The sequence below is a fragment of the Oncorhynchus mykiss genome, chromosome 27, assembly GCF_013265735.2.
Source record: "Oncorhynchus mykiss isolate Arlee chromosome 27, USDA_OmykA_1.1, whole genome shotgun sequence".
Taxonomy (NCBI): Eukaryota; Metazoa; Chordata; class Actinopteri; order Salmoniformes; family Salmonidae; genus Oncorhynchus; species Oncorhynchus mykiss.
This window is the reverse complement of record NC_048591.1, coordinates 43,778,095-43,803,560: the sequence shown is the minus strand read 5'-3', so window position 1 is coordinate 43,803,560 and position 25,466 is coordinate 43,778,095. Positions and strand designations below refer to the sequence as shown.

At 42.6% G+C, this 25,466-nt stretch overlaps 3 protein-coding genes across 4 annotated transcripts in view; 1 reads left to right on the top strand and 2 right to left on the bottom strand.

Moving 5' to 3' along the window:
• LOC110508083 (SR-related and CTD-associated factor 4) overlaps positions 1 to 2,459 on the bottom strand; it is a 43,690-nt gene extending 41,231 nt beyond the window's left edge. The window contains exons 1-4 of the mRNA XM_036964962.1: positions 1,915 to 2,459; positions 867 to 950; positions 672 to 716; positions 325 to 486 (exon numbers count right to left, since the gene is read on the bottom strand). Of these exons, the coding sequence (XP_036820857.1) occupies positions 325 to 486; positions 672 to 716; positions 867 to 950; positions 1,915 to 1,944 (321 nt within the window). The 5' untranslated portion in view covers positions 1,945 to 2,459. The remainder of the gene's footprint in view (positions 1 to 324; positions 487 to 671; positions 717 to 866; positions 951 to 1,914) is intronic.
• A 2,063-nt stretch (positions 2,460 to 4,522) lies between these two features.
• Positions 4,523 to 24,489, bottom strand: sult3st1 (sulfotransferase family 3, cytosolic sulfotransferase 1). 2 transcript variants are annotated; one of them, XM_036965223.1, is made up of 7 exons: positions 24,401 to 24,489; positions 14,156 to 14,252; positions 6,269 to 6,471; positions 6,054 to 6,180; positions 5,688 to 5,782; positions 5,193 to 5,367; positions 4,523 to 4,938 (listed from the first exon to the last, which is right to left on the bottom strand). In XM_036965223.1, the coding sequence occupies exons 1-7, from the start codon at positions 24,404 to 24,406 to the stop codon at positions 4,808 to 4,810; spliced, it is 834 nt and encodes a 277-aa protein (XP_036821118.1). In that variant the 5' UTR covers positions 24,407 to 24,489; the 3' UTR covers positions 4,523 to 4,807. The 2 variants fall into 2 exon arrangements, with proteins under 2 accessions (XP_036821118.1, XP_021444205.2); XM_021588530.2 differs by lacking the exons at positions 14,156 to 14,252; positions 24,401 to 24,489 and adding an exon at positions 9,139 to 9,574.
• The window catches only part of LOC110508088 (protein phosphatase 1D), a 14,036-nt gene continuing 8,855 nt past the window's right edge, over positions 20,286 to 25,466 (top strand). Inside the window, exon 1 of the mRNA XM_021588532.2 lies at positions 20,286 to 20,988. Coding sequence (XP_021444207.2) covers positions 20,445 to 20,988 — 544 coding nt within the window. The 5' untranslated portion in view covers positions 20,286 to 20,444. The remainder of the gene's footprint in view (positions 20,989 to 25,466) is intronic.

Sequence of the window (25,466 nt, the reverse complement as noted above, 5' to 3'; positions counted from 1 at the left end):
ACACCTCACCCAATACAGCCACACCTCACCCAATACAGCCATACCCGACCCAACTACTGATTAAGTCAATACAATCATCCACAATTTAACCGCTGATTAATTGAATAATCATCCACTACTTAACCGCTGATTAAATTGAATACAATCATCCACTACTTAACTGCTGATTAAATTGAATACAATCATCCACTACTTAACCGCTGATTAAATTGAATACAATCATCCACGATTTAACCACTGATTAGTGTGTTATCGCTAGAACAAAAACTGCATCCCCGACATGGTGGAACACCAGAAAATAAAACGGCTACAGTAATAACCCACCTTGTCATCGTGTGGACAGAGGTAGAGGTTCTGGAATGTCGGGGTGAAGTTCTTTTGGAACCTGGGTCCATAGACGTCCTTATCCACTCCAAACTGATGTCGGGACTGTCGGACAATGGAATCCACCACGTATAAACCAGGAACCTTCAGTTCTGGCTTACACTGGAGTAACAAGTAACATATGTTATTATCACTAGTCTTTCCACATTATCACGGGTCTACAAAATTACAATAAGGGTAAAGAAGGTTTGTTTTTGTTATATGCTTTTAAAAGCTACTGGCATTGTCTGAAAGCAAAGTGACCCCACTATTGATTATAGTTCCTTGGTTGTGTTTCCATGACATACCTTCTTGATGAACTTCTCCACAATCTGGACGACATGCTTGTATAGCTGAGAAAAGGGGACAAGAAGTGGAAACAGGATCATTATGTTTCATGGTGTGAATCTAAAACAAGGTCACATTTTGGCATCAATTTTTTTTAAACATATTTCCATATTTCCAATGAGAAACACTCACACACATATGTTGGCCAAACTTACCTTGATAGCCTTTATTGCTGATTTAGTGACTGACATCATCTTTGCTCGTGATATTGGAGGCTTCATGTCAATCATGGAGAATAACTGGACATGGAGGGAAACGAAGAATACCTTTAGCTAGCACCTAAACGAGGTCATCTAATCCAGACTCCACATCAATCCCAAAAGCACATTTGTTTTAGAAGCATGAAGACCAGAATTGGGGGATTGAGGGTAGACAGGTCATGTTCACATAGGGAAACAAACACTGATGCCTCGACACTGAACACATGGTGCAAATACAGAGTAACATACAACGTGAAGGAGACGCTGCCATATTTCGGATTAGGCAACAACAAAAAATGAAAACAGGCTAGTCACCTGCAAGAGGAAGACAGCTATCTAACTAGAATAACGCTTGCTAACGTTACGCAATAACACTTGTTATATTCACGTAACGTTCTATTTTTCAGGAAGACATAACTAACTTAGTACATAGAAACAACTGGACAACTAACATTACCAAACTTTTAGTGACAACCATGTGGTTCTGCATTTCCTACAACAAACCCAACTAAGGTTAGTTAGCTAAATTAGCCACCATTGGCGTTATTGCCAATAACAAGCAGACCTTATCAGCCCAACAAAACAGAAAACTGGCCGTGCAATAGCGTTCACACTATCAGCGGTTAATGGCATGGGTTATACATTAATAGCAGACCAGTTGAGCAAGAAAACTCTTGCGGTTGATGCTCCATCGTCTAAGGTCAACAAGGGCAAAGTTCGCCATCATCTTGCATGATAGCTTTTAGTGTTATCGTTAGCTGCGTAGTCATTTTTGAGTTGTAGATTGGAAGGTCGAAAAGTGGGTAGCTTAGCTAGCTAACGTCTGATTTGCAACTACATTTAATAAACACATTGTGTTTCTGATCATTCTAGTAACATGACACAAAGTTGGCTAAATTAGGACATATTTAGCCAATACATCGACAATTCAACTAGCTAACGTTAGCTAGATTAGCTAGCAGAATAGCCGCGTAGCTAGCGAACAGAAAGCTTCATGTTTTACCTCCAAGTTGAAAGCGTTGACGGAATCCATAATTATATGTTGATATGCCGACAAAATATATACCGTTTTAAATTAATAATACGTGTTCATTTAGCTGACTATGTTTATGTAGTCGCAAACATTGGCCTGCGTTGCTAACCCATCTATCCGCTGGTTGATAATAGGTGTGGCCAAAACGTTTCCGACGGAAACAAGTCTCGGGAACACAGAACAAAATTCCCGCGAGAAAAACCTAGAAGAGGCCAGGACTGGATTGCTGCAACGACACGCCACAGGGGTGAGCAGTGGGGTCAGGTTGCCATTCAAGTGTTTCACACAAGTTAAGAATGGCGATATGTGATGATAAATCGATAATTTATAGTAAACTCAATGATGCTAATCATAAAGATCGAAATGGATTTCAAGGGTAGCTGACAACACATTAAAGCTGCTAAAAAGAAAATAAGAAAATTAAGTGATACTTCACAAACCCAAGATAAACCACCCCATAGAAATCAAATCACATGCGCCGAATACAACAGGTCGTTAACCAACAATGCAGTTTTAAGAAAAATAAGTGTTAAGTAAAAAAATAGATAAGTAAAAAATAAAAGTAACAAATAATTCAACAGCAGCAGTAAAATAACAATAGCAAGGCTATATACAGGGGGTACTGATACAGAGTCAATGTGCAGGGGCACCGGTTAGTCGAGGTAATTGAGGTAACATGTACATGTAGGTAGAGTTAAAGTGACTATGCAGAGATAATAAACAGAGAGTAGCAGCAGCGTAAAAATGTTCTTACTGTAGTACTAACTCCAAAAACATTCTGGGATACTGTAAAGTCCATGGAGAATAACGGCACCTCCTCCCAACTGCCCACTGCACTGAGGCTAGGAAACACTGTCACCACCGATAAATCCACGATAATCGAGAATTTCAATAAGCATTTTTCTACGGCTGGCCATGCTTTCCACCTGGCTAGCCCTACCCCGGTCAATAGGTCTGTACCCAACCACAGGAACTTACCCAAGCCTCCCCCATTTCTCCTTCACCCAAATCCAAATTCAGCTGATGTTCTGAAAAAGCTGCAAAATCTGGACCCCTACAAATCAGCTGGGTTAGATAATCTGGACCCTCTCTTTCTAAAATGATCCTAAACGATATCATAATCGCCATCGATAAATTACAATACTGTGCAGCCGTCTTCATTGACCTGGCCAAGGCTTTCGACTCTGTCAATCACCGTATTCTTATCGGCAGACTCAACAGCCTTGGTTTCTCAAATGACTGCCTCACCTGGTTCACCAACTCCTTCTCAGACAGAGTTCAGTGTGTCAAATCGGAGGGCCTGTTGTCCGTATCTCTGGCAGTCTCTATGGGGGTGCCAACGGGTTTAATTCTCGGGCCGACTCTTTTCTCTGTATAGATCAATTATGCCGCTCTTGCTGCTGGTGATTCTCTGATCCACCTCTACGCAGACGACACCATTTTGTATACTTGTGGCCCTTCTTTGGACACTGTGTTAACTAACCTCCAGACGAGCTTCAATGCCATACAACACTCCTTCCGTGGCCTCCAACTGCTCTTAAATTAAAGTAAAACTAAATGCATGCTCTTCAACCGATCGCTGCCCGCACCTGCCCACCCATCTAGCATCACTACTCTGGACGGTTTTAACTTCTGTTAATATGTGGACAACTACATATACCTAGGTGTCTGGTTAGACTGTAAACTCTCCTTCCAGGCTCACATTAAGCATCTCCCATCCAAAATTAAATCTAGAATTGGCTTCCTATTTCGCAACAAAGCATCCTTCACTCATGCTGCCAAAACATACCCCCGTAAAACTAACCATCCTACCGATCCTTGACTTTGGCGATGTCATTTACAAAATAGCCTACAACACTCTACTCAACAAATTGGATGCAGTCTATCACAGTGCCATCCGTTTTGTCACCAAAGCCCCACATACTACCCACCACTGCGACCTGTATGCTTTCGTTGGCTGGCCCTCGCTTCATATTCGTTGCCAAACCCACTGGCTCCAAGTCATCTATAAGTCTTTGCTAGGTAAAGCCCTGCCTTATCTCTTCGGGTATTTAAACCAGAACATCCGTCGTCACCCCTGAGATGACTCCTTTGAAGGGCATCTCTACTCCGAAGTTCAAAACACAAAAAAACATCTGTTGTCCCGGATTCTTTTGAATCTCACTGCAATCACCCTCTTCAGAAATACAATGAATCAAAAACAAGACCATCCCCGGTCACTCTGACAACACTCCGCTTTTCCAAGGGCATACTTCACAATTTTCGACACCTCAAACGAGTTTCCCACATATGCATCTTTACAACAACAACAGAAAAAAACGCATCCCAAAAAGAAGCGATTCATTTACACACGTTTCCTCCAGTCCAGTTTTAGACTTTTTCCATTTTGTTCCAGTTTTCGATACGAATGTTGTCCACTCAGAACATTCGTATAATTTACTCGACCCACTGCTTGGTTCCAACTCAGCATTCACTTCCTCCATCTTCCCCGCCCTACGGGCTCAGCTATACTGTCGGCGAGCGTTCTTTTTTACATCAAAATAAAAATAAATATTAATTCAAATAAAAGATCTGAGTCTGACAGTATTGTTTCATTTAATTCCTCATCAAGGAGTGATCATTATTAGAATACACAAAAATAATGGTTCTGGAATTGTCCAAGTTTTGGTACATTCAACAGATAATTGACATGAATGTCGTTAGCAGAGTGTCCACTGGGAGGTTTGTGTCGGCAGAGCTGCAGGCTCCTCCCTTCCGTCACTGTAGACTTGCATTGCCATCCTTCCAAGGCTGGACTCATCACTGAGCTGTTGGAACTCCTGAACGTGAGGAGGTAGAGGAAGCCAGGGAGCGAAGGCTCCCATCACTCTGATTGTTGAGCCACGTCCCAGATGAACTTCAGAGTCCGGATGTCCTTCATCCGTTCCTCAAAGACCTGGTCAAACCTCTCACTCTGGGCCACTGTGAACATGTTCTTCCACTCCCCGATTTTACCTGCCACAGCACAACCAACACGTCATTATTCAGAGTAAGAACATTATAACATGGTTTATACGCAGTTTATTTATAAACAGTTCCCCCCCCACTCCCTAATCTCAGGCCCATATTCATGAAGCGTCTCAGAGTAGGAGCGCTGATCTGGGATCAGGCCACCGTGTCCATGTGATCTTATTCATTATGATCTGAAAGACACAACTGATCCTAGATCAGCACTGTTATAGAGACGCTGTGTGAATACAGGGCCTGACCTTTGCGTAGGAACTGCCCCTTTTTGAGAATGTCTTCTGGTATGAACTCATAGTTGGCCTTGCGGTCGTTTTTCATGTTTTTGAACGTGGCTTTTTCCACTATCTTGTTGATGTCTGCTTCCGTCAGGTCCCTGTCCAGGAAACGGCAGATCTTCGTCACGGCTGTCTTCAGATCCTGAGAAAGGAGAAGTCCATTTAAAGATGGAACCCTGTGCCTGGGGTTGGTCAAGTGGTGAAGGCCACTGCCCTTCGGCACATTAACAATCCCCTGCCTGTGTGGGATCACATGTCAGTCCCACAGAACTTCTACACACTATGTCCTCTGTCTGTCTGTCTGTCTGTCTCCCTCTTCATTCTCATGTCAATCCTTGTTAATAAAATCGGAAAAATTAGGTTGAAATATTGAGGGACAGGTAAAGTCAGGCTGGTTGGTTGTCTCTAGCTAGCTATCCAGGTCAGAGGTCATGGGTGTCAGATGAGTCTGTAATATCTTACCATGATCATGTCCTCATAGGTCAGAAACAGGATGTTGTACTGGTCTCTCTTACTGTGCCACTCTCTGATGTGGTCGAACCAGGACGAAGCACCAACTGTAGGTCAGTAACAGGGTTATAACAGGTCACCAAGGTCAATACAGTATTCATGGATTGGTCAAAAGTAGTGTAACTGTGAAAAAGGGGTGATATTTAGGACACAGGCTGTCGGGGTCATCACAGGCTGTTGTGTGTCCCACATGGAACCCCATTCCCTATTTGACCAGAGCCCAATTGGCCATGGTGAAAAGGAGTTCACTATGTAGGGAATAGGCTATTCATTTGGGAGACAACCAATGGTGTTATATAAATGATGTCTTTACTCTACCATTCCCTGCTAACCACTGGTCCAGAAAGTCCTCGAAACTCTTTGGGGTCTCAAACATGGCCCAGTTAACACACCAGTGATAGTAGGAAGTCACGTTGTCCTTTGGGTTCCGCATCACATAGATCATCTGAGAATAAGAGAGATATTTACAGCCCTACGGGCCTCCGTGTAGGGTACCTCCATTAACATTCTCATTCGACCCTCCTTGTGTCTACCTTTGCCTTCTTGTCCCTCAGGCCTGGGGGCATGAGTACAGGGGTGAGGTGGGAGGCGAATAACCGCGGGTTAGGGCGTAAGGAGTAGTCAGGGCGTTTGTCAATATACTCCAGCCATGGCATCATCTCCAAGTTGTTGGGATAGATATCACCCATCTCGGACTCACAGATAGAAGTGATGATCTGCTGTGCCCAGATGGTTCCTGCAGGTTAGGAAAGGTGTCAGTCATAAAGCTCTTGGGGCCGACTCGGTGGAAAGGGGATTCAAAAAACAACAAAGCGGTCACCCTGCCAGAGCTGAAAGGGCTGGAGTAAAACAAGCGCTAAGACAGTTTCACTATTTCCTCATGAGAAATGTTTAAGTTATATATAAAAGTAGCAGTCAAAAGTTTGAACACACCAACTCATTTAAGGGTTCTTCTTTATTTGCATTTTCATGTAGTAAACATATATTTTAGATTTTAGATTCTTCAAAGTAGCTACCTTTTACCTTGACAGCTTTGCACACTCTTGGCATTCCCTCAACCAGCTTCATGAGGAATGCTTTTACAACAGTCTTGAAGGAGTTCTCACATACAGTATGCTGAGCACTTGTTGGCTGCTTTTCCTTCACTCTGCGGTCCAACTCATCCCAAACCATCTCACTTGGGTTGAGATCGAGTGATTGTGAAGGTTATCTGATGTAGCACTTCATCACTCTCCTTGGTCAAATAAACAATACACAGCTTGGAGGTATGTTTTGGGTAATTTTTCTGTTGAAAAACTAAAGATAGTCCCCCTAAGCGTAAACCAGATGGGATGACGTATTGCTGCAGAATGCTGTGGTACCCATGCTGGTTAAGTGTCTCTTGAAATTTAAATAAATCACTGACAGTGCCAACAGCAAATCACCCACACACCATCACACCTCCTCCTCCATGCTTCGCGGTGGGAATCACACATGCAGAGATCATCCGTTCACCTACTCTGCGTCTCACAAGACACGGCGGTTGGAACCAACAATATCAAATTTAGACTCAGACCAAAGGACAGATTTCCACCGGTCTAATGTCCATTGCTCGTGTTTCTTGGCCCAAGCAAGTCTCTTCTTATTATTGGTGTCCTTTAGTAGGGGTTTCTTTGGAGCAATTCGACCATGAAAAGGAAAAGGAAGTAGAACTGAAGTTCTATCAACACATCAACTGTAGTACTCACGCTGCTAAAACACTCGACCACTGCTACTCCCCGCCTTCCTGTCGGCAAATCTGACCACGACTCCAACAGGAATCACCCGTGCTAAGGACTATTCAACGCTGGTCTGACCAATCGGAATCCACGCTTCAAGATTGTTTTGATCAAGCGGACTGGGATATGTTCCAGGTAGCTTTCGAGAATAGTATTGACGAATATACTGATACGGTGACTGAGTTTATCAGGAAGTGTATAGGAGATGTTGTACCCACTGTGACTATTAAAACCTACCCAAACCAAAAAGCTGTGGATAGATGGCAGCATTCACGCAAAACTGAAAGCGCGAACCACCGCATTCAATCACGGCAAGTTGACTGGGAATATGGCAGAATGCAAGCAGTGTAGTTATTCCCTCCGCAAGGCAATCAAACAGGCAAAACCTCAGTATAGAGACAAAATGGAGTCGCAATTCAACGGCTCAGACGCGAGACGTATGTGTCAGGGTCTACAGACAATCACGAGAGCCAGTTTCATCATAACGCTTGATTGTTTTTGCGACTGCACTTGAAGAAACTTTCAAAGTTCTTTACATTTTCCAAATTGACTGACCTTCATGTCTTCAAGTAATGATGGACTGTCATTTCTCTTTGCTTATTTGAGCTGTTCTTGACATAATATGGACTTTGTCTTTTCCCAAATAGGGCTACCTTCTGTATACCACCCCTACCTTGTCACAACACAACTGATTGGCTCAAACGCATTAAGAAGGAAAGATTCCACAAATTAACTTTTAACAAGGCACACCTGTTAATTGAAATGCATTCCAGGTGACAACCTCATGAAGCTGGTTGAGAGAATGTCAATAGCGTGTAAAGCTGTCATCAAGGCAAAGGGTGGATACTTTGAAGAATCTTAAATATAAAATATAATTTGATTTGTTTTACATTTTTTTGGTTACTACATGATTCCATATGTGTTATTTCATAGTTTTGATGTCTTCACTATTGTTCTAAAATGTAGAAAATAGTAAAAAAAATTAAGAAAAACCCTGGAATGAGTAGGTGTGTCCAAACTTTTAATTTTGGTAATTTTGCAGTGGTCTCTTCATTTTTTTCCAGAGCTGTATATATTTACTTTAACTTTTTCTCCCCAATTGGTAGTTAGTCTTGTCCCATCGCTGCAACTCCCGTGCGGACTCGGGAGAGGTGAAGGTCCAGAACCGTGTGTCCTCCTAAAAGCGACCCTGCCAAGCCGCACTGCTTCTTGACACACTGCTCGCTTTACCCGGAAGCCAGCCGTACCAATGTGTCGGAGGAAACACTAGAGCGCGATAGGACAAGGACATCACGGCCGGGTAAACCCTGCCCTAACAGCCGACACAGATCGAACCCTGTAATGACGCCTCGAGCACTGCTGTGCCCAGACCGCTGCGCAACTTTTGGATATAAATTATATTTTTCAATAATCAATGGATATCATTCATTTAAAAGTCCAAAGATGGATGTTCCAATCCCGGATTTCCCTTTAACTTTCTAAAATGCTGATTTTATGCTCTCTACTTATTACGGTTTCTCAACCTCACTGATTACCTAAACAGAGCCGAGATCGCAACCCTTTTCATGGCTAGTAACCCCATGCATGATAAGTGTTTCTAGACCATCTCAAAAGCTGTTTTTCCATCCAGCAGATTTGTCACTCACCTGATTTAGGGTAAGTGACCAGAAAGATGTCACTGTCCCGGATCTCAAAGCTCTGCAGGGAGTCAATGTGCTCAGCGTTGACCAAATCCTTCGCAAAAACATAGTCCTTGTACTTGACCAGGTCATCGGTGAGCTTCTCCATAATAATGGTAGTTTTGTATAAATATTAGTATCTACAGTGGATATGAATAGCTATGCAACAAAGAACCAAGTGAAGTTGGAATTACAACACGTTTAGACTTTGGAACGTGTGGTAAGGTTCGCGGAGTTATCACGAGTAAGATTCACTGACGTTGCAATAATGTGCACTCCCGAGTCGTCGTTCTAACGCTACGACATCCAGTGTAGTCGGTAAGTATTCAGACCCCTTGACTCTTTCCACATTTTGTTACATTACAGCCTTATTCTACAATGGATTAAATCGTCCCTCCCCTAATCAATCTACACACAATACCCCATAATGACAAAGCAAAAACAGGTTTTTAGACATTTTTTTGCAAAAGTATTACAATTATTATTATTTGTATTATGAAATATCACATAAGTATTCAGACCCTATATTCAATACTTTGTTGAAGCACCTTTGGCAGCGATTACAGCATCGAGTCTTCTTGGGTATGATGATACAAGCTTGGTACACCTGTAATTTGGGGAGTTTCTCCCATTCTTCTCTGCAGATCCTTTCAAGTGTTGATTGATGGAGTGCTGCAGAGACCCTTGTGTTAAACTAGTGGTTTTACACCCTTGTGTTAAACTAGTGGTTTACACCCTTGTGTTAAACTAGTGGTTTACACCCTTGTGTTAAACTAGTGGTTTACACCCTTGTGTTAAACTAGTGGTTTACACCCTTGTGTTAAACTAGTGGTTTATCCCCTTGTCTTAAACTAGTGGTTTACACCCTTGTGTTAAACTAGTGGTTTACACCCTTGTGTTAAACTAGTGGTTTACACCCTTGTGTTAAACTAGTGGTTTACACCCTTGTGTTAAACTAGTGGTTTACACCCTTGTGTTAAACTAGTGGTTTACACCCTTGTGTTAAACTAGTGGTTTATCCCCTTGTCTTAAACTAGTGGTTTACACCCTTGTGTTAAACTAGTGGTTTACACCCTTGTGTTATACTAGTGTATACACCCTTGTGTTAAACTAGTGGTTTACACCCTTGTGTTAAACTAGTGGTTTACCCCCTTGTGTTAAACTAGTGGTTTACCCCCTTGTGTTAAACTAGTGGTTTACCCCCTTGTGTCAAACTAGTGGTTTACCCCCTTGTGTTAAACTAGTGGTTTACCCCCTTGTGTTAAACTAGTGGTTTACCCCCTTGTGTTAAACTAGTGGTTTACCCCCTTGTGTCAAACTAGTGGTTTACCCCCTTGTGTTAAACTAGTGGTTTATCCCCTTGTGTCAAACTAGTGGTTTACCCCCTTGTGTCACACTAGTGGTTTACCCCCTTGTGTTAAACTAGTGGTTTACACCCTTGTGTTAAACTAGTGGTTTACACCCTTGTGTTAAACTAGTGGTTTATCCCCTTGTGTTAAACTAGTGGTTTACACCCTTGTGTTATACTAGTATATACACCCTTGTGTTAAACTAGTGGTTTACACCCTTGTGTTAAACTAGTGGTTTACCCCCTTGTGTCAAACTAGTGGTTTACCCCCTTGTGTTAAACTAGTGGTTTACCCCCTTGTGTCAAACTAGTGGTTTATCCCCTTGTCTTAAACTAGTGGTTTACACCCTTGTGTTAAACTAGTGGTTTACCCCCTTGTGTCAAACTAGTGGTTTACCCCCTTGTGTTAAACTAGTGGTTTACCCCCTTGTGTCAAACTAGTGGTTTATCCCCTTGTCTTAAACTAGTGGTTTACACCCTTGTGTTAAACTAGTGGTTTACACCCTTGTGTTAAACTAGTGGTTTACACCCTTGTGTTAAACTAGTGGTTTACCCCCTTGTGTCAAACTAGTGGTTTACCCCCTTGTGTTAAACTAGTGGTTTACCCCCTTGTGTTAAACTAGTGGTTTACCCCCTTGTGTTAAACTAGTGGTTTACCCCCTTGTGTCAAACTAGTGGTTTACCCCCTTGTGTTAAACTAGTGGTTTACCCCCTTGTGTTAAACTAGTGGTTTACACCCTTGTGTTATACTAGTGTATACACCCTTGTGTTAAACTAGTGGTTTATCCCCTTGTGTCAAACTAGTGGTTTACCCCCTTGTGTCACACTAGTGGTTTACCCCCTTGTGTTAAACTAGTGGTTTACCCCCTTGTGTCAAACTAGTGGTTTACCCCCTTGTGTTAAACTAGTGGTTTACCCCCTTGTGTTAAACTAGTGGTTTACCCCCTTGTGTCACACTAGTGGTTTACCCCCTTGTGTTACACTAGTGGTTTACCCCCTTGTGTTAAACTAGTGGTTTACCCCCTTGTGGTAAACTAGTGGTTTACCCCCTTGTGTTACACTAGTGGTTTACCCCCTTGTGTTACACTAGTGGTTTACCCCCTTGTGTTACACTAGTGGTTTACCCCCTTGTGTTACACTAGTGGTTTATCCCCTTGTGTCAAACTAGTGGTTTACCCCCTTGTGTCACACTAGTGGTTTACCCCCTTGTGTTAAACTAGTGGTTTACCCCCTTGTGTTAAACTAGTGGTTTACCCCCTTGTGTTAAACTAGTGGTTTACCCCCTTGTGTTAAACTAGTGGTTTACCCCCTTGTGTTAAACTAGTGGTTTACCCCCTTGTGTTAAACTAGTGGTTTACCCCCTTGTGTCAAACTAGTGGTTTACCCCCTTGTGTTAAACTAGTGGTTTATCCCCTTGTGTCAAACTAGTGGTTTACCCCCTTGTGTCACACTAGTGGTTTACCCCCTTGTGTTAAACTAGTGGTTTACCCCCTTGTGTTAAACTAGTGGTTTACCCCCTTGTGTTAAACTAGTGGTTTACCCCCTTGTGTTAAACTAGTGGTTTACCCCCTTGTGTTAAACTAGTGGTTTACCCCCTTGTGTTAAACTAGTGGTTTACCCCCTTGTGTCACACTAGTGGTTTACCCCCTTGTGTTAAACTAGTGGTTTACCCCCTTGTGTTAAACTAGTGGTTTACCCCCTTGTGTCAAACTAGTGGTTTACCCCCTTGTGTCACACTAGTGGTTTACCCCCTTGTGTTACACTAGTGGTTTACCCCCTTGTGTTAAACTAGTGGTTTACCCCCTTGTGGTAAACTAGTGGTTTACCCCCTTGTGTTACACTAGTGGTTTACCCCCTTGTGTTACACTAGTGGTTTACCCCCTTGTGTTACACTAGTGGTTTACCCCCTTGTGTTACACTAGTGGTTTATCCCCTTGTGTCAAACTAGTGGTTTACCCCCTTGTGTCACACTAGTGGTTTACCCCCTTGTGTTAAACTAGTGGTTTACCCCCTTGTGTTAAACTAGTGGTTTACCCCCTTGTGTTAAACTAGTGGTTTACCCCCTTGTGTTAAACTAGTGGTTTACCCCCTTGTGTTAAACTAGTGGTTTACCCCCTTGTGTTAAACTAGTGGTTTACCCCCTTGTGTTAAACTAGTGGTTTACCCCCTTGTGTCAAACTAGTGGTTTACCCCCTTGTGTTAAACTAGTGGTTTATCCCCTTGTGTCACACTAGTGGTTTACCCCCTTGTGTCACACTAGTGGTTTACCCCCTTGTGTTAAACTAGTGGTTTACCCCCTTGTGTTAAACTAGTGGTTTACCCCCTTGTGTTAAACTAGTGGTTTACCCCCTTGTGTTAAACTAGTGGTTTACCCCCTTGTGTTAAACTAGTGGTTTACCCCCTTGTGTTAAACTAGTGGTTTACCCCCTTGTGTTAAACTAGTGGTTTATCCCCTTGTGTTAAACTAGTGGTTTACACCCTTGTGTTAAACTAGTGGTTTACACCCTTGTGTTAAACTAGTGGTTTACACCATTGTGTTAAACTAGTGGTTTACACCCTTGTGTTAAACTAGTGGGTTTACACCCTTGTGTTAAACTAGTGGTTTACCCCCTTGTGTTAAACTAGTGGTTTACCCCCTTGTGTTAAACTAGTGGTTTACCCCCTTGTGTCACACTAGTGGTTTACCCCCTTGTGTTACACTAGTGGTTTACCCCCTTGTGTTAAACTAGTTGTTTACCCCCTTGTGGTAAACTAGTGGTTTACCCCCTTGTGTTACACTAGTGGTTTACCCCCTTGTGTTACACTAGTGGTTTACCCCCTTGTGTTACACTAGTGGTTTACCCCCTTGTGTTACACTAGTGGTTTATCCCCTTGTGTCAAACTAGTGGTTTACCCCCTTGTGTCACACTAGTGGTTTACCCCCTTGTGTTAAACTAGTGGTTTACCCCCTTGTGTTAAACTAGTGGTTTACCCCCTTGTGTTAAACTAGTGGTTTACCCCCTTGTGTTAAACTAGTGGTTTACCCCCTTGTGTTAAACTAGTGGTTTACCCCCTTGTGTTAAACTAGTGGTTTACCCCCTTGTGTTAAACTAGTGGTTTACACCCTTGTGTTAAACTAGTGGTTTACCCCCTTGTGTTAAACTAGTGGTTTACCCCCTTGTGTTAAACTAGTGGTTTACACCCTTGTGTTAAACTAGTGGGTTTACACCCTTGTGTTAAACTAGTGGTTTACCCCCTTGTGTTAAACTAGTGGTTTACACCCTTGTGTTAAACTAGTGGTTTACCCCCTTGTGTTAAACTAGTGGTTTACCCCCTTGTGTTAAACTAGTGGTTTACCCCCTTGTGTTAAACTAGTGGTTTATCCCCTTGTGTTAAACTAGTGGTTTACCCCCTTGCGTTACACTGACAGCGAGGATTTGTGAAGAGCAAAATAAAACAACCTCTGCATAATCAAAACAGTTGCTTTCCGAGGTGTTAAAGTTCAGTTCGTCATTGTTATGTAAATGCAGGCTGAAAAGTACCAGTTTCCTGGCTTTGGCCCCAAGTGAGAGCAGGGGAGATGGGTAGACAGACTTCCAGTGTGTGAAGATAACCCTGAGGTGAGGGGTACACTTCTCCTCCTCTCGTCTCTCTTACCTCTCCTTCCTCCCCCCCTGTTCCTCTGGATAGGAGTTAAAACGGGACTGGGTCTGGAGAGATGAGCCTCTCCCACTGCCTTTCTCCCTGGCCAACCCTGAGAAGGTACAGAAACGCAGACATGTTGATTCTGCTGTATAACACCAAGCTGAGACCAGTGTCAGTACAGAGATTTGTCAAGTAGGCCCACGTCTGAGACGGAGAAAATTAAGTTGACCTCATCAGACTTTAAGAAGAAACGGATGGATGGGTTACTGTCACAAGGTGTTTTGATAAACTACACTTCCTAAACACGATCATATTGTCAAAGTTGGTCATTTCAGAGAGAGAAAAGCCAGACGGTGAGCCACCAGAGGTTCTGGCAGTAGCACTGCATCTAGTAAAAGCTGTGGAAATTACATTTCCTAAACACAACAATAAGCAAAGTGTATCTAGCAATATAGCTCATCCAGCAGCTCCTGCAGTTAGGAATGGCGCCGAAGGAAAAGGCCGTTTTTACGATCCCGTAACCAATTGTGTGTTTTTTCACATTATTTGTAACTTACTTTGTACATAATGTTTCTGCCACTGTGTCTTATGACCGAAAAGAGCTTCTAGATATCAGGACAGCGATTACTCACCCTGTACTGGAGGAATAATTTTTCTTCAACAAGTCGGACGAGACAAATTTACTTCAGACGCCCGACAAGGCCCTCATCCCCGTCATTTGCAGGAGAAGGAGAAGGAGATATCAGGGACGAAGGTCTGGGTGCCTTGTAAGGATCCGACGCCGAGAGGGTGATCTACCTTTACCATCAGTCCAATTAGCCAACGTACAATCAATCGGTAATAAAATAGACTAACTACGATCACTTCTATCCTACCAACGGGACATTAAAAACTGTAATATCTTATGTTTCACCGAGTCGTGGCTGAACAACGACATGAATAACTTACAGATGGTGAGTTATACGCTTTTTCGGCTGGATAGAACAGCGGCCTCTGGTCTATATACCACCACAAACCGTTGCTGGCACTAAGACCACACTCAATGAGCTGTATACGGCCATAAGCAAACAGGAAACCGCTCATCCAGAGGCGGCGCTCCTAGTGGCCGGGGACTTTAATGCAGGGAAACTTTAATCCATTTTACCTCATTTCTATCAGCATGTCACATGTGTAACCAGAGGGAAAAAAACTCTAGACCACCTTTACTCCACACACAGAGACGCGTACAAAGCTCTCCCTCGCCCTCCATTTGGCAAATCTGACCATCATTCTATCCTCCTGACTCCTGCTTACAAGCAACAACTAAAGCAGGAAGCACCAGTGACTCAGTCTATAAACAAGTGGTCAGATGAAGCAGATGCTAAGCTACAGGACTGTTTTGCAGCACAGACTGAAAAAAGTTCTGGGATTCTTCCGATGGCATTCAGGAATACACCACATCAGTCACTGGCTTCAACAATAAGTGCATCGATGACGTTGTCCCCACAGTGACCGTACGCACATACCCCAACCAGAAGTCATGGATTACAGGCAAGATCTGCACTGAGCTAAAGGGTAGAGCTGCCGCTTTCAAGGAGCGGGACTCTAACCCGGAAGCTTATAAAAAAAATCTTGCTATGCCCTCTGACTAACCATCAAACAGGCAAAGCATCAATACTGAACTAAGATTGAATCGTACTACACCGGCTCCGACGCTCGTCGGATGTGACAGGGCTTGCAAACCATTACAGACTACAAAGGGAAGCACAGCAGCAAGCTGCCCAGTGACACAAGCCTACCAGGAAAGATAAATGACTTCTTTGCTCGCTTCGAGAGCAAGTAACACTGATACATGCATGACAGCATCAGCTGTTCCAGACGACTGTGTGATCACACTCTCCAAAGCCGATGTGAGTAAGACCTTTAAACAGGTCAACATTCACAAGGCCGCAGGGCCAGACAGATTACAAGGACATGTACTCCGAGCATGCGCTGACCAACTGGCAAGTCTACTCACTGACATTTTCAACCTGTCCCTGACTGAGTCTGTAATACCAACATGTTTCAAGCAGACCAACATAGTCCCTGTGCCCAAGAACACTAAGGTAACCTGCCTAAAGGACTTCCGACCCATAGCACTCAAGTCTGTAGCCATGAAGTGCTTTGAAAGGCTGGTCATGGCTCACATCAACACCATTATCCCAGAAACCCTAGACCCACTCCAATTTGCATACCGCCCCAACAGATCCACAGATGATGCAATCTCTATTGCACTCCACACTGCCCTTTCCCACCTGGGCAAGAGGCAATGGTAGACTGGCCGCTGGGAGCAACAGGACAGTTCCCGGTGGCCCGAGGGTCGTTTTGGCCTGCTCCGAATAGTCAACTTGACCAGCGCGACTCTCACTCTCTCGCTACAGTGTCCTCGCGCCAAAAAATGACATCAGGTCTCTCCGCGACGCACATAGCAACCGTCTCCACCTGCTTCTCTACGGATAACATTTTAGACACGTCGCACGGCGAAATGGACGGTCAGAAAAGGAAAGGTGGAGCAGAGAGGGAGAGAATAAAACAAGAGAAAGGCCCTTTGCCACAGACGCAACTAAATAAGCGACATGTTCAGGGACCAGGTTAGTCAAAAACACCAGCTAAACCACACACACACACACACACACACACACATACATACACACTGACACACACACACACAGTGACACCCAGCATGGCTAGCTAAGTAGCCTAGCTAATAATAGTGACACAACGGCCGGTAGGCTAAACAGTTTGCACAGTCTTACGTCTTCGTGGAGGAATTATATAATAGCAATGAGTGCAACATAGCGATCATAATATGACTCTGAAGGCAATATGTTTCAACTAGTAAAACATAGTAAAAAAATAGTAAACCTAGACTATGGACTTGCTGGCATTCGGTCATGACTCATGCCACATACACTAGGGAAAGTGCACATCCACTGTACAGAGAAACTACAGTAACCTAACCATGATGCATGCATGAACGTAACACAGTAAGTAGCCTGTGTGACACATCACGGGAAATGACAAAGATCGTTAGCGCCATTAGTACCAGCACTACTACAATAATATCCAGCTCCGGGGAAAAAACATCAAGAGATCACGATTTATGGACACCAGTGAGTAAACATTGTATTCTAAAAAAAATTTTTTTGTAGAGGAGTTATTTTTCGACTTTTGTACTATACTTACATTGTTGTAGTTTATGTTCAAGTTCAGTGGATGTGTGTGAAGATTTTTGATATTTTTGATGCTTGAATATAAAGATAATCATTTGAACATTTGAGCTAACTCTGTATATCTCATTCTCTTTTAAAAAAAAATAGTGTAGTCTAATAGTTTTGTGTGTCTGGCCTTGTGCATTTGTAAGTGCTATGATTGGTATATTCCTAGTGAGTTTATGAGGGTGCACCCATAGCCATAGCATACCTAGCAAAACTCAGTGTTCAGATAGGCTACTTGTTGGTCAGCCCCAAATGTTTGTATTTTGTAATGTGGATAACTTTCTTCCCAGATGAACATAGTGGCCAAATGTATAACTAGTTTTGTACCCGTTACATCAACAAATAGGGTTGGACTACAACATTTGCGTTCAGGTGGTTTACGTGAACAGGGTGGCCTGGGATGGAGTCAAACTCCCAGCCTGAATTATTGTTTCAGTCCGCCCCTGACAAGAGGAACACCTATGGGAGAATGCTGTTCATTGACTACAGCTCAGTGTTCAACACCATTGAGCCCTACAAGGTCATCACTAAGCTCAGGACCCTGGGACTAAACACCTCCCTCTGCTACTAAACCCTGGACTTCCTGACGGGCCGCCCCCAGATGGTAAGGGTAGGCAACACCACACCCGCCACGCTGACCCTCAACACGGGGGCTCCTCAGGGGTGCGTGCTTAGTCCCCTCCTGGACTCCTTGCTCACCCACAACTGCGTGGCCACGCACGACACCAACACAGTCGCAAAGAAAGTACGACAACGCCTCTTCCCCCTCAGGAGGCTGAAAAGATTTGGCATAGTTATACAGCTACACCACTGAGAGCTATAGGTTTAGGCTACTGTCATTCATATTCACCCTGTTCAATGTAACAGTGATAGGTTTAGGCTACTGTCATTCATATTCACCCTGTTCAATGTAACAGCGATAGGTTTAGGCTACTGCATGATACTAAAATGTTCCCTATCCCCATCATGAGGTTGCTACAACCTAGCCTATGAATGAAAGTTTACAACGTAGGAGCACAGGTCGAGGGAAATGTGAGTAATCAAGGTGACAGACGGTGACACATTCAATACCACCTTGCACACTCCCGTGTATATATACAGTGCCTTGCGAAAGTATTCGGCCCCCTTGAACTTTGCGACCTTTTGCCACATTTCAGGCTTCAAACATAAAGATATAAAACTGTATTTTTTTGTGAAGAATCAACAACAAGTGGGACACAATCATGAAGTGGAACGACATTTATTGGATATTTCAAACTTTAACAAATCAAAAATTATTCAGCCCCTTTACTTTCAGTGCAGCAAACTCTCTCCAGAAGTTCAGTGAGGATCTCTGAATGATCCAATGTTGACCTAAATGACTAATGATGATAAATACAATCCACCTGTGTGTAATCAAGTCTCCGTATAAATGCACCTGCACTGTGATAGTCTCAGAGGTCCGTTAAAAGCGCATCATGAAGAACAAGGAACACACCAGACAGGTCCGAGATACTGTTGTGAAGAAGTTTAAAGCCGGATTTGGATACAATAAGATTTCCCAAGCTTTAAACATCCCAAGGAGCACTGTGCAAGCAATAATATTGAAATGGAAGGAGTATCAGACCACTGCAAATCTACCAAGACCTGGCCGTCCCTCTAAACTTTCAGCTCATACAAGGAGAAGACTGATCAGAGATGCAGCCAAGAGGCCCATGATCACTCTGGATGAACTGCAGAGATCTACAGCTGAGGTGGGAGACTCTGTCCATAGGACAACAATCAGTCGTATATTGCACAAATCTGGCCTTTATGGAAGAGTGGCAAGAAGAAAGCCATTTCTTAAAGATACCCATAAAAAGTGTTGTTTAAAGTTTGCCACAAGCCACCTGGAGACACACCAAACATGTGGAAGAAGGTGCTCTGGTCAGATGAAACCAAAATTGAACTTTTTGGCAACAATGCAAAACGTTATGTTTGGCGTAAAAGCAACACAGCTGAACACACCATCCCCACTGTCAAACATGGTGGTGGCAGCATCATGGTTTGGGCCTGCTTTTCTTCAGCAGGGACAGGGAAGATGGTTAAAATTAATGGGAAGATGGATGGAGCCAAATACAGGACCATTCTGGAAGAAAACCTGATGGAGTCTGCAAAAGACCTGAGACTGGGACGGAGATTTGTCTTCCAACAAGACAATGATCCAAAACATAAAGCAAAATCTACAATGGAATGGTTAAAAAATAAACATATCCAGGTGTTAGAATGGCCAAGTCAAAGTCCAGACCTGAATCCAATCAAGAATCTGTGGAAAGAACTGAAAACTGCTGTTCACAAATGCTCTCCATCCAACCTCACTGAGCTCGAGCTGTTTTGCAAGGAGGAATGGGAAAACATTTCAGTCTCTCGATGTGCAAAACTGATAGAGACATATCCCAAGCGACTTACAGCTGTAATCGCAGCAAAAGGTGGCGCTACAAAGTATTAACTTAAGGGGGCTGAATAATTTTGCACGTCCAATTCTTCAGTTTTTGATTTGTTAAAAAAGTTTTAAATATCCAATAAATGTTGTTCCACTTCATGATTGTGTCCCACTTGTTGTTGATTCTTCACAAAAAAATACAGTTTTATATCTTTATGTTTGAAGCCTGAAATGTGGCAAAAGGTCGCAAAGTTCAAGGGGGCCGAATACTTTCGCAAGGCACTGTATAGCCAAGCTATTGTTACTATGTAGGCCTGTATATATTCCTCGTGGAATTATTTTTCCCTCTGCATTGTTGAGAATGGCCGTAAATAAGCGATCTGATCCACTGTTAGTCGATACCTGTTGTTTATTATGAAGTATGTGACAAATACATTTAGATCTACACATCCAGTAGGTGGCGCATTTTTCCGGACATTACCCCCAGTCGATACAGCTCTGACGTCAATGCGTTCCTGAGCATGCCTACAAGGCTTGAAAATAAACAAAGACCGAAAGCGGGCGATTGATCATTAAGCTGCCATAAACTTAACTTAAAATACTTTTGAAACCATTTTTAGGTACTACAAACCCCCAGCATCTGAAGAAAGACGTCTCTACAGCCATGGAAAACGCATTGTTGATGCGAGTGAGTGTTTTTTCCGATCAGGGAGGCAGAAAATACATGGAGGATGTTACCGAGGTAGTAATGGAGCCCGAGCCGGGGGAAGACGAGCTGAACTCGGACGAACAAGATGAGACCAAAGGGAATAGCTCGACGGCCGACATTGTGCCGGAAAAGCCTGAAAACGAGCATCAAGATCGGACTGCACACAACGATCCTCTATCTGCCTCTGCATCCACTACAGTTACATGGACACAAAATGTACAAAATGGGAACCAACGTTTTGCAGCTGCTGCACTGGCAGGATCGAAAGTGGAGAGTACTCCGGCTGCGACCAAGAGCGATAACCACCCCCAGCGCTCAGTGGCTTTCTTCGCGGTGTTCGATGGCCACGGAGGCCGCGAAGCAGCGCAATTCGCAAGGGACTATTTGTGGGAATTCATCAAGAAACAGCGGGGCTTTTGGTCCAAGGATGACGAAGAAGTGTGTGCAGCTATTCGGAAAGGTTTCGTTGCATGCCACCATGCCATGTGGAAAAAGCTATGTAAGTTAAATAATCATTCATGCGTCTATCTAGCTAGCTTTGTACATTGGGATTTGTGTTTTTTAATGTTTTCTAAATGCATCTAGTGCAAACGCTAAGAATGAAATGGCCACCACAGGCTGAATGTGTGGTTTGGGTTCTCAGGCTTGGCTAGTAAAATAAATATACCACGGCTTGCCATCTGTCTGTAGAGCAAAGAAAAAGATGATTCTCTAAACCCCTCCAACCTATCAGGTCACACTCAACAGGGCGAGGGGGGTTCCGTGAATTAGTCATGGGAAGTTGAGCTCTTTTTACTGACTCGGATCTTTTCGACTCGTCAAAATCATCATCAAAAGAAAAGTCCAAATCTATCGACTCATTTCGTAATGCCCAGAGCCCTACCGGCGAACTGAAATCTCGAAAGAGTCATGATTCTTACAAGCCTCTCTTTCACATTTATTTAACTAGGCAAGTCAGTTAAGAACACATTCTTATTTACAATGACGGCCTACCGGGGAACAGTGTGTTAACTGCCTTGTTCAGTGGCAGAACGACAGATTTCTCTACCTTGTCAGCTCTGGGATTCGATCCAGCAACCTTTCGGTCCAACGCTCTATCCACTAGGCTACCTGCCACCCCACATGTCCATCATAGGGGTTTGCTTATTGAAGCTGTCATTTGTGATAGACTTGTACATTGTTTAAACCACACGTGTTGATTACTAGGCATACAAATAAGAATATTTATTGATACAACCGAACTAGATTGTGAACGACTCTTGAATATATTGCTTGTCTTCGATGAGCACTGAGCTGCAGTGAGGGTGATGAGCACACACACACTCCACTGAATAGCAGGCTGGTGGTGATTGATTGCTTTTGATTGATTGATTGATTGCTTGCAGATAGTCACTGATTACTTCCAAACCACTCATTGTTGAATTTGTGATTTCCAACTTGTTGTGTAATGTTTATGGCCGATGAGCACCGATACGTTTTATCTATAATTTCTCGTCATATGACAAGGATTAAAAAGCGCAGTAAATTGTTTGACTTGATTCATGATGATGATTGCTAGCTAAGATTTTATTTTGAAAGTATGACGTTGACATGATAAGGTCCAATCAAAGCTACAGTAGATATAATGTGATTTGATGTCATTTTTACCTGTGGTCAATGACCTGGAGCCTTCTTGGATGAGCACTTCTAATGTAAACTCTATGGCAGCACCCAAGTGGCTTGAATTTTCAAGCTCTACTCTTAGATTTGGCAGTTAGGTAGTGTCCCCATGAGTGACAGAACACTGAGCCAATCACGGGGCAACTAGAGAACATTACCCAATCAAGGCGCAACTAGAGAACATTAACCAACCCCTACGCTCCGTATTTTCCTCTGACTGCCCCACCACCACAGAAAGCACTGAGCTAGACTGCAACACCTGCGTTTTGGAGCTGCCTTACTCAAGAAAGCAAAAAAAGAGACCATGTTTGTATGGAGGCTTAATTAACTCCATTTAGTATTTTTTTTCTACGTTTACATTTGTTTTTAAACTGATATGTGACATGTATTAATGCCAAAATAACATGCAAAACGGCTCTGCCCCACCTTCCCTGAGTGACGGGTCGCCACTGATGCTCATGTGGGCATATGACAGCAGACAGTTGGTAGTCGGAGCAGGTGTATGGAGCCGCTGAGTCGGAGGAGTCTGTGTTAATCCTATTAGAAAATAACCTATCCCAGTCCTCTTTAATAAAGTGAACTACTAGGCTATATGGAATTGTTTTAAGAAGGTCATACCAAGGATAATTTTGCTATTTTATTTAGAAATTTAAGACCCCTTGAAGTATCTAAAAAAATGTTTGAATGACAGATAGTCCTTACTGCTATTAGAAACACATTGAATAACAGATAGTCCTTACTGCTATTAGCCCATAGAAACACATGGAATAACAGACAGTCCTTACTGCTATTAGAAACACATTGAATGACAGATAGTCCTTACTGCTATTAGCCCATAGAAACACATTGAATGACACATAGTCCTTACTGCTATTAGCCCATAGAAACACATTGAATAACAGATAGTCCTTACTGCTATTAGCCAATAGAACCACACTGAATAACAGATAGTCCTTACTGCTATTAGCCCATAGAAACACATTGAACAACAGATAGTCCTTACTGCTATTAGCCAATAGAAACACAATGAATAACAGATAGTCCTTACTGCTATTAGAAACACATTGGATAACAGATAGTCCTTACTGCTATTAGCCAATAGAAACACATTGAACAACAGACAGTCCTTACTGCTATTAGCCCATAGAAACACAGTGAATAACAGATAGTCCTTACTGCTATTAGCCCATAGAAACACATTGAATAACAGATAGTCCTTACTGCTATTAGCCAATAGAAACACATTGAATAACAGATAGTCCTTACTGCTATTAGCCCATAGAAACACATTGAATAACAGACAGTCCTTACTGCTATTAGCCAATAGAAACACATGGAATAACAGATAGTCCTTACTGCTATTAGAAACACATTGAACAACAGACAGTCCTTACTGCTATTAGCCAATAGAAACACATTGAATAACAGATAGTCCTTACTGCTATTAGCCCATAGAAACACATTGAATAACAGATAGTCCTTACTGCTATTAGCCCATAGAAACACATTGAACAACAGACAGTCCTTACTGCTATTAGAAACACACTGAATAACAGAGTCCTTACTGCTATTAGCCAATAGAAACACATTGAATAACAGAGTCCTTACTGCTATTAGCCCATAGAAACACATTGAACAACAGATAGTCCTTACTGCTATTAGAAACACACTGAATAACAGATAGTCCTTACTGCTATTAGCCAATAGAAACACATGGAACAACAGATAGTCCTTACTGCTATTAGCCCATAGAAACACATGGAATAACAGATTCACGACATGGAAGAAGGGATAGTCCCACCAAACAATATTTAAGGAAGTTTGAGATATCTGAGAGAGAGATAAGAAAGATCTGGAAGCATTTTAATTAATTATTTTGTACATTTTTGTCACTATAAACAGTCCCCATATATACTTCCATTCCTTTAGTTTAACTGGTGCTGGAGGACCTAGAGCAAAACAACCGGCAGGTACATGTTCATGAGAGTCTCACCTTTAGACTGAGGGGTCACCGAGGGGTCATATTACCATTGTTTTGTTCTGCTAGTTGGATTTCCCCTGGGGCCTGGACATCGATATTAGTTAAGAGCTAGAAGTTAGTTTGTACCTTTTTTATGTTGCGATTCTCACTAAATATGTGGTTGTCTTCTCACACTATTAAAACCCCACAATCAATAAACAGTTTATGAAGCTCTCTCAGCCCGTAGATCAACATATTGCAAACAAATCATCTTGAACTAAAAACGGCATACCTGCATCTTCTCTCCTTTTGTGGCACCGATGTGAGTGTTTCTGGCTAGTGATGTTACGTTTTATACAGGAGCTCTGAGGAAGGCTTCAACACTGTGAAGCAGATCATGCTGCGTTCAAAACAACTGGGAACTCAGGAAAAATACGGGGTCAAATCATGAGGTCAGTGATCTTCGGGTCAGAAAGTTGGAGCTCTAGAAAGAGGCCAGAGTTCGCGAGTTGGATGATCGTTCAAATCCAATTTTCCCAGTTGGAGCTTTTTATTTTTTTTAAAATTTCAGTTCCTGTTTGTTTTGAACACACTGAAGTTGGAAAGATTAATTTTGATAACGTGCTTTTTCAAACCGTGTGTTGTAACATATGAGAGATCACACTGATTTTCGTCGTAGTTCCGGTGCTTTCTTCGATTCCAAGCTGATTTCAAACACCGACCTCTAGTGGACAACGTACTTAAAAAAAAATATATATATTTTACCTTTTATTTCACTAGGCAAGTCAGTTAAGAACAAATTGTTATTTTTATTCTCATGTAGTTCATATTTTTGTACTAAAAGCTTCACTTGACCGGTAGCTTAGCGTAGGGAACTTTGCACCACAAACAGTCAGGGACGTTAGGGTATTTGATTCAAATAATTCGTTTTTATTTAGTATAGTATGAAGCTTCTGTCTTAAGCATCCTTAAATAATAACATAGATTATGTTTGTTTTTTGTTGTTGAAAAATAGTCACGTTGACCGCATCAAAAGGGGAGGCATGATATGTAAGATGTGAGCCTGGTATTCCAACTGATTATAGGTTTCTGAAGCCAACGACCTTCTGCTGCGCCACCGAGTTTTGATGAAAACAGTGGAGGAGGAGACAAAAAAAAGCGTCCATCTGATAATCACACGCTGCTATTTTATTACTGACCAGCAGATGTCACTGATGTGCATTGCAAACAGATAATGAAGTAATTAACTTTTTTTTTTTTTTTTGGCACAGCTCTAGCAGGCCAAACAAACTTCAAAATGAACGAGTCACTCAGGAAAAACGAATTTTGACTCCTTGTGTCAGTAAAAAGAGAAGTTT